This window comes from Merops nubicus, unplaced genomic scaffold (assembly GCF_000691845.1).
Source record: "Merops nubicus isolate BGI_N331 unplaced genomic scaffold, ASM69184v1 scaffold17671, whole genome shotgun sequence".
NCBI classification, from domain to species: domain Eukaryota; kingdom Metazoa; phylum Chordata; class Aves; order Coraciiformes; family Meropidae; genus Merops; species Merops nubicus.
This window is the reverse complement of record NW_008586422.1, coordinates 55-8,940: the sequence shown is the minus strand read 5'-3', so window position 1 is coordinate 8,940 and position 8,886 is coordinate 55. Positions and strand designations below refer to the sequence as shown.

General features: G+C 37.8%; 1 protein-coding gene across 1 annotated transcript; it reads left to right on the top strand.

Annotated features, from left to right (window-relative positions):
* Positions 1-861: 861 nt before the first annotated feature.
* On the top strand, positions 862-8,460 carry LOC103780945 (nipped-B-like protein; the record flags this gene model as incomplete). The annotated part of the gene is made up of 3 exons (XM_008948649.1): positions 862-982; positions 6,499-7,566; positions 8,035-8,460. Coding segments are annotated over exons 1-3 (1,615 nt in total), but the record flags the coding sequence as incomplete, so codon positions are not given.
* Positions 8,461-8,886: the final 426 nt, after the last annotated feature.

Below are 8,886 nucleotides of genomic sequence, written 5' to 3'. Positions count from 1 at the left end.
TTCTCAGAAATCCTTTCTTAACTACATCAGCTTGAAGCCCTCTGGTCTCTACTGTGGAGCCTTTGAAATTAGTTATATACCAGGTGCATAGTCCCACTATTTGAAATTATGTTCTGTTCTATAAAGCTTCCTATACCAGGATCACAACTGTACAATCTTAGTTTCTTCTGTAAGGGAGCAAGCAGTGAGATTAAAATTTTTTGCTTATGTTTGCTGAATCTCTCCTTCAAGGGAAGGACCTAGTGCTGTGGGAATCGGTTTTACTGATAGGAAGGGGTTTCTGTTTAATTCTTTGTTTATTGGAATATGGTTTTGGGAGGCGGTCAGGGGAGAGCAAAAAAAGAGTAGAAATATAAAATGGATATTTGCCCTTACTCTGTCGATAGGTCATCCATTAGTACCATTACAGTAATTTTGAATCTTCCTTGTATTCAGATTATATTAATTGGTTTAGATTCTTGTAGTCTACACAACCCTGTTGGTTGAAGTGGGAGAGGGTGCTTGGACATCTTTGAAAAGACCTGGGAATAATAACTAGGAAAAGAAAACAGTTGTCAAGAAAGGTAGATTTGTTATTTAGGTGTGGTTATGCGTTACCTGTTGAAAATTCCTAATCTTGACTGTTAGTTTAATTAAGATAAGCTTGTAATTGGCCTCTGGCTGATTTGTCTTGTTCAAAACAGTTTGGCAATAAGTAAAGACTATTTTTTATAAACTTATTGCTGATTTAAATAATGCAAATAAGTGGTATTTCAAATGAGTAGAGGCATATCCCAATGATCTCTGAAGAGTGTTAAAGCTTTAAAATATTAAACTCTTAATTGTTATGCTTTAAAAAGAGTTTATACTGTAATTGTCAAAATGGTTCATCCAGAATTCAACGTTAGAGGATCAATCTTCTTTGTGGTTCTGAAGAGGAGTATATTACATTCACGTTTAACCATCTTGGATATGAAGTCTCCAACTGAATCCCTTACAGGGTGTAAATAGGCAAGTGGTAATTTATCTGTGTCTTCAAGATCTTTCAGAAATCTCTGGATTTTAAAGTCTACCCAACAGTATTAATAGAGTGGAGTGTTACCATTCTGCTAAAACAAAGCTCAGCAGTCATGTATGTCATTCTTATTTGAGACTTGTTACCTTTTCACAGGTAATTACAAAGGCCCATTTCATTTTGCTAGGACAAGCAGTTCTAAAAGTTTTTAGGCTGTCATTCTATTCTACTCACTTATTGAAAGACTTCAATCTGGAACTTAAGACAATCATCAGGTTTGCAAGAAAGCAGTAACATCGGAGACTTCAGTACTAGTGATGTTCTGGCTGCTGCTTTGGAAAGATTTCAGATTAAATGGAAGAATGGCGATACTACTTTAATACAGCTCCCCTCATCCAGCTCTCCCTAATACCTGCTCAGCTTCTGAGTATATCTGTTTTCAGGATGGGTATTCTTCAAATCATGATTGACTTGCAGTTTCAGCAGGAATGTATTTGAAGGTATCTAGTTTTTTCAGTGCAATGTGTTTTTGCACAAAGGTTCTGCAGTAATTAGTTTCTATAGCTGAGAGTACTCATTGTTTTGATATGCAGATATTTCCAAAGATGAAGACCACAATCTGTCTTCAGGAATACAGGACAGGTGAGACACAACTGCTTGAAAATCAAGCTAACCTTTTTTTTCCATTTCAAACTTGTGGTTCCTGTAATATTTTGTTTCCTGCACCACAGTGACCCATTTAATTAGGACATCTCTGCTATTTTTTTTAGAATAAAGTAGCTTATGATCTTGCTTTGAGTACCAAGGTACTGCCTTTTGGTAAGCATGTTGCAATGTAAAGAGAATGTCCATGAAGATTTGCCAAGTCAAAAGAATGCAAACATAGAAGAATAACTGGGATCAGACTGTACTCTGAACTGTCATAAATGTGTTCAAGGAATCAATCAAAATGCCAATACATTTTGGATGTATCTACATTCTTGGGGATGGGGATAATGTTTCTAAAAAGAAACAACAAACTTGGATACCTGATCTCTGATATAGTTAGAAAGCTCTTCTGTGGCTTACTGAATATTCCTTTTATTGCAAAAACTGTTACAAAGAGTGAAGCAAAAAGATCTTGTTCAGAACTGTGGTTAGGTCTGCAGGATTTGAAAGAAAAATATTAGTCTGGTATTTTGGCAAAGTCCTATATCCTAGTAATAAAAAGAAATTCTACTATCTATGGAATGAAGTAGATGAAGCTTGGATACTGATGTCTTGAAGGTTATGAAGTATATTTGAATGGATATTGTAGAAGTTCCTTAAAACCCTAAGGAGTCTTGGGACTCCTGCCTTAAGACAGATTTATGCAAATTTGTATATATTTGATTGTAAAAGAGAAGACCTGAAGATATCTGTTTTCAGAGGGTAATTGCTCTCTCCTTAATTCTCTGATAGTCTATTGTCGTTACCGACACCTGAACCCCGGGATCGCTGCAACTCAACCTCTGCTGTTGAGGGTCATCGAGTCACTCACTCCAATATGGAGGATGCTGCAAATGGTGATTGTGTCACTGCAATTGCTTATATATGACAAGCCACACCCACAAGGCCCCTCGTGGGCAGTCTGAGCTTTCCGTTACATCGCGAGATCTTCCGCACACCGATCCCTGCCTAGGGCAGACTCTACTTACCACAACACTCTATTGATTATTCTCATATAGTTCAAAGTTTGGTTTCAAGGGCTTTACCAAAATGATGGTTTTCACCTTTCATATTTCTGCAGCTATGATTGCAACCTAAAAAGTTTTTGTGCTCATTCAATGGAGTTTTTCCATTATGCTTGATGAAGAGAGTGGTACTATGTACTCATCCTACCTTTAATGCACTAGTTCAACCTGATATCTTCATATATTTGGGCCAGCTTTTTTTGTCCTAGATCCAGAAATCTCATAGAGGCAAAACAGTAATGATCAAGTCTAGTTCTGAGGATCACCATCAAAATGCACTGGAAATATGAAGAAGTCTGAGTAATCTGTAACTCCATCTGCAATCACCTTGCAATTTAGGAAAAGAAAACTTTTAAGGCATCCCTTTCTTATCAGATAAGATCTCAACAGGTTCTGGTTATAATTTTCTAAAACATCAGTACTCAGCTGTCAAAAGAAATGAAGGTGTATCAAAAGAGCTCTGTATTTAGAGGGAATATGCCAAGTTGTGATGTGATCATCTATTTATATGTTCTCAACTTACAATTTCACATTTTGGTTGATGATGAAGAGCAGTATATTTTGAGCCTGGTCAGTTATGGAGATTCAAGGGAGAAAATTGGTCCTACCTGAATTATTTTGGTTGTTTAATCTTGGAGCCTCCAGCTCCAAGCTACAGTAGTTTAAGGCATCACAACTCCTGGACATTTGCCTTGCTTCTATAGTAGGGGTAACAGAAGGAAACATTTGCTTGGCTCTTAGCTGACTTGTTCAGTCTGGTAGATGAATGCAAGCCATCCTCACTAGTGCCTTAAGCTGATGCATTGGACAATGAAATGCACTTGTGGAAATGTAAATGGGTGTTCCCTTCTGCTACAGGTTATAACCTCATTTAAAGGAATGGGGCAGATAACTGGTAAACAGTAATGTCTTAGAGGCTGCTGTTAGATCCAGCATCAGAGCTTTACAGGACTCTTTCAGTGGGGCTGGCATTTCTGGGTTAAAATGAAAAAGCTGACTGACTTTTTCCTAAGAACACAAGTTTCTCAATTTGTGTTTCAAAATTTAAACAGGTTTAATTGAGAAATAAGGTAGTGATGTGTGTGTGTATGTATGTTAATGTACATGTTTTAAAAAAAGAAATAAAATTTGAAGTCTATTAGTCTGGAAGCTACTACTTCATGGCCATTCCTGAGACCTGCTATGAAGCTCAGTGAGGTCACAGGTCTCCCTTAGTCACAGGGAGAAAAATAATTTTTGTCACTGCATAAAGTTTTCAAAAACATTTGTTTTAATAAGTAGTGTAGAGAAGTTAATCTATATAAGGTCTCATATGAATCCAACAGTAGTTGTTGCTGTACAGAAAAAGCAAAAATTTCTGTGCTAAAAAGCTGCACCTTCAATTCGGCCAATTTATTTTTGGTTCACATGTCTACCATAAAGTTGGCAGGTGATCCTACAGGTTTTTGTTGAACTTTTCAAAGTTCCTTATTTGCAGTTGACCAGTTTCTGCATGGAGTTTATTATATCTGTTTTTAATGTTTTCCAGCCATTAAATATTGTACATAATTTTAGAGTTTTAGGAAGTTATAGATATACAAATAGATTTGAGAAAGAAAATGATAGAAAAAAGCCACAAACTTGTTCATTAACTGGAATTTACCATGTTGCTATTTGTTACTGTGTTCTAATATTAATTTTGAGAATGATCTTTCAAAGTGTTAATTCTTCTGAATAAGAATCTTCTGCAAGTATAGAAGAAATTAGAAGTCATCTGTTATAATTCTGGTTTACAACTTGAGAGGTTTGGATTTTTTTTCCTTAGTTTAATTCCCTCTTCCTTGATTGCATCCCCTGCTCCCAAAATGAAAGCTGTCTCATTACATCTGTTGATAAGGCACTTACTGCATTTGTGGTCTAGATGATTGGACAATATATCTACAAGAGAATTTCCAGCCTCTGTTTAGTCACTTCTCAGACTTAAAATCATATTCCCTGATTACAGAGAAAATAATTGCTTTTTTTGACCAATTACAAAATTATACCTGAGAAATGAGACTATAAGGCTTAGTGCAGGCATGGGTTTTGAGTTTCATGGCAGAAATTAATTTTATTTTAGAGTAAAATCATAGAATGGTTTGGTTTGGAAGGGACCTTTAAAGATCATCTAGTCCAACTCCCTGCAGTGAACAGCACATCTTTAACTAGATCAGGTTGCGCAGACCCCCATCCAGCCTGACCTCAAATGCTTCCAGGGATGAGGCATCTACCACCTCTCTGGGCAACCTGTGTCAGTGTTTCACCACCCTCACTGTAAAAAATTTATTCTTTATATATAGTCTGAATCTCCCCTCTTTTAGTTTAAAAGCATTATCTCTTGTCCTGTTGCAACAGGCTCTGCTAAAAAGACTGTCCTAATCTTTCTTGTAGGCCCTCTACAAGTACTACAAGAGTACTGAAAGGCTGCAAAAAGGTCTCCTTAGAGCCTTCTCTTCTCCATGCTGAAAAACCCCAACTCTCTTAACCTTTCTTCATAGGAGAAATATTCCAGCCCTCTGATCATTTCTGTAGCCCTTCTCTGGGCCTACTCCAACATGTGCATGTCTTTCTTGTGTTGAGGACTCCAGAGATGGATGTGGTACTCCAGGTGGGGTCTCATGAGAGCGGAGTAGAGTGACAGAAACCCCTCCCTCGACCTGATGGCCACGCTTCTTTTGATGCAGCCCAGGATACAGTTGTCTTTCTGGACTGTGAGCACACATTGCCAGCTCATGTCCAGCTTTTCATCAGCAGTGCCTCCAAGTCGTTCTCTGCAGGTCTGCTCCTAATCCCATCATCCCCCAGCCTGTATTTGTGGTTGGGATTGCCCTGACCCATGTGCAGGACCTTGCACTTGGCCTTGTTGAACCTCATGGTACCTCAAGCACCCTTAGTCTTGTGTTGGTAATATAAATAGTTTGTATTTTAATTAAATAGAACATACTCTTTTTGATATTTCCATGTGCTTCTCATTTCCATGAATTCTAAATTACAGGGTGTGTGGTTAGCTTAATTTTTCTGTATTCTACTGTTAATGTTGCTTTTGGTTTTTTTGGTTTCTCTTGATACTACATAAAATTATCACTGATAATTGTATTTCATCCACAAAAAAACATGGTTGCAAAGGGTAAATGCTCAAGCTTTTAAGTGTGTAGTGGCCACCCACCTAATACATATGTATTATGGTTTAGGCTTCAACTTTTGATATACTCCTTATTTCAAAGAGAAGCATGGAGTGTTGGAGCTATTTTAATCATTTGTGTTCATTGTTTGTCTGTTCCCTCGCTACAATGTGTGAAGTCAAACTGATGCACTGAAACAAGTAGGGAGAACCTTTGTCTTAATCATTGGAGATCCTTGCTTAGTTCACATATAATGAAGTAGGCTGAATCTGCAGAAGAGAATCTTTTATAGTAGTATTCCTCAAAACTTGCTTCAAGTGTAAATGAATTTTTTTTTTTGGTTATGTATTGCAGCTGCTTTATTAGATGATTCTGTTGGTAATTTGCAGGGACTTTGATTTCATATGTTTTGCAGGTGTTTTTTAATGATTAATTGGCATATGTGGTAGACTGACAACAAATCATAGTCTGAATTCATTAAAAATTATTAGTAAGCCAAGTTCTATTCTTGCTTTTAAATTCAATGAATGTTGTGCGTGCACATACATCCTGTGGAGGATTAACTGGTGGGGGTGGAGGGGAATGGACATTTTTGCTTGGACGTTTACCTGTTTCTATATAGCATTTGTGATTTTTCTCTTTTAATTGGCAGATAAGCCTCTGAAGAAGCGAAAACAAGAAAACAAACCACAGGAGATGGGAAGTGCTACTGGAGGAAATAAAGCAGCTTCTCAGGAGACAGGTTCTGCGGGAAATGGGGTGAGGCCAGCATTAATGGTTAGTATTGATCTGCAGCAAGCAGGAAGAGCTGACTCTCAGTCAACAGTAACTGACGATTTGGACACCATCCAAAAAAATGAAGAAATTAAGCAATATAATGATGGGTTGGTGTTTGTTCCCCAAGAAGACGCTATTGGAGTTCTTAAATCCAAACCTGAAAACCATCCCGAGATTTTTAGGAAAACATCAGACTTTGAGGGTCAAAAGACAGATATCCAGCAAAATGAAAACAGACAAATGGAATTTCAGCAAAATGTGAGCAGGCGGTTGGAAAGTAAACACAGTGAGAACAAACAGGTAGAACCTAAATGTGAAAGCAAGCATGAAAACAGACAAATGGAAGTGAAACACAATGAAAATAGACAGACAGAATCAAAACAAAACGAGAGCAGGCAAATGGAGATGAAACAAAATGAGGGAAAACAAAATAATGGCAAGCAGGAAATAAGGCAGAGGCCTGAAGTGCCAAAACAGAAGAATGAAGGCAGGCCTGAAACACCAAAGCATAGACATGATAACAGGAGGGACTCAAGTAAACCACTTTCAGATAAGAAAATTGAAATATCTAGGCATAAACTAGATGTGAAATTTGATCCTTCAAGGATAAAATCTGAAAGTAGATCTGATCCAACAAAACAAAGGCCTGATGGGCATTCAGTTTCTGGTACACTGAGACGTGACCATGATAGTCTTAAACAAATATCTGAGGACAGGGAAGAGTCAGAGAGATACAGAGGAGATCCATCCAAGATTAGAAGGCCTGAATATTTGAGATCCTCAAACAAAAATGAACATGATTCTAAACATGTTATTAAATCTGATGGTTCAAAAATTGAGAAATTTGAAAGGAAACACAGGCATGAGTCTGGAGAATCAAGGGAAAGGTTTTCTTCTGGGGATCAGAAATCAAGACCTGACAGCCCTCGCATTAAACAGGACAGTAAAGGAGATTCTAGTAAATCAAGACCTGATAAACCTGCTTTTAAATCACCCAACAGCAAGGATGAACGAAGGACAGATGGTAATAAGAGTAAAGCAGATAATAATAAAGCATATGCTGACAGTAAAGCAGAGTTTCCCAGTTATTTACTGGGGGCAAGATCTGGCTCATTGAAACATTTTGTCATTCCAAAAATCAAGCGTGATAAAGATGGCAACATCACTCAGGAGTCAAGAAAAACTGAATTTAAAGGTGATCAGAAGGATAAAGTAGAGAAGATTGGGCTAGTTGAAGATCTAAATAAAGGAGCTAAGCCTGTAGTTGTCCTTCAAAAGCTTTCATTGGATGATGTGCAGAAATTTGAAAGGAAACACAGGCATGAGTCTGGAGAATCAAGGGAAAGGTTTTCTTCTGGGGATCAGAAATCAAGACCTGACAGCCCTCGCATTAAACAGGACAGTAAAGGAGATTCTAGTAAATCAAGACCTGATAAACCTGCTTTTAAATCACCCAACAGCAAGGATGAACGAAGGACAGATGGTAATAAGAGTAAAGCAGATAATAATAAAGCATATGCTGACAGTAAAGCAGAGTTTCCCAGTTATTTACTGGGGGCAAGATCTGGCTCATTGAAACATTTTGTCATTCCAAAAATCAAGCGTGATAAAGATGGCAACATCACTCAGGAGTCAAGAAAAACTGAATTTAAAGGTGATCAGAAGGATAAAGTAGAGAAGATTGGGCTAGTTGAAGATCTAAATAAAGGAGCTAAGCCTGTAGTTGTCCTTCAAAAGCTTTCATTGGATGATGTGCAGAAATTTATTAAGGATAGAGAAGATAAATCAAGGGGGTCTTTTAAACCTAACAAGAACAAGTCATCTAAATCTAATAAAGGTAAGATTGTTTTTAAAATGTTAATTGCATTATATCTTGTACACTCCTGTTCTTTTAGATTTGCTACTCCTGTGGTTAGAAATTGAATGCAAATATTTGCTTTCAATATATTTATCTCGACTTCAGCAAAGCTTTCAATACTGTCTCCCATGGTATCCTCACAGCCAAGCTTGAGAAGTGCGGCTTGGATGGTAGGAACAGATATAGAGAAAAGAAGATACACGACATAAGAAAGGAAGAAAAAGAAAACAGCAGTGCAGAGTCTAGTTGGAGTCTCGTAGCTAGCGGTGTTCCCCAGGGGAGAGTACTGGGTCCAGGAAAAAGGGATAGAGTGTACCCTCAGCAGGTTTGCTGATGATACAAACCGGGGAGGAGTGGCTGACATACCAGAAGGCTGTGCTGCCATCCAGTGTGACCTGGACAGGC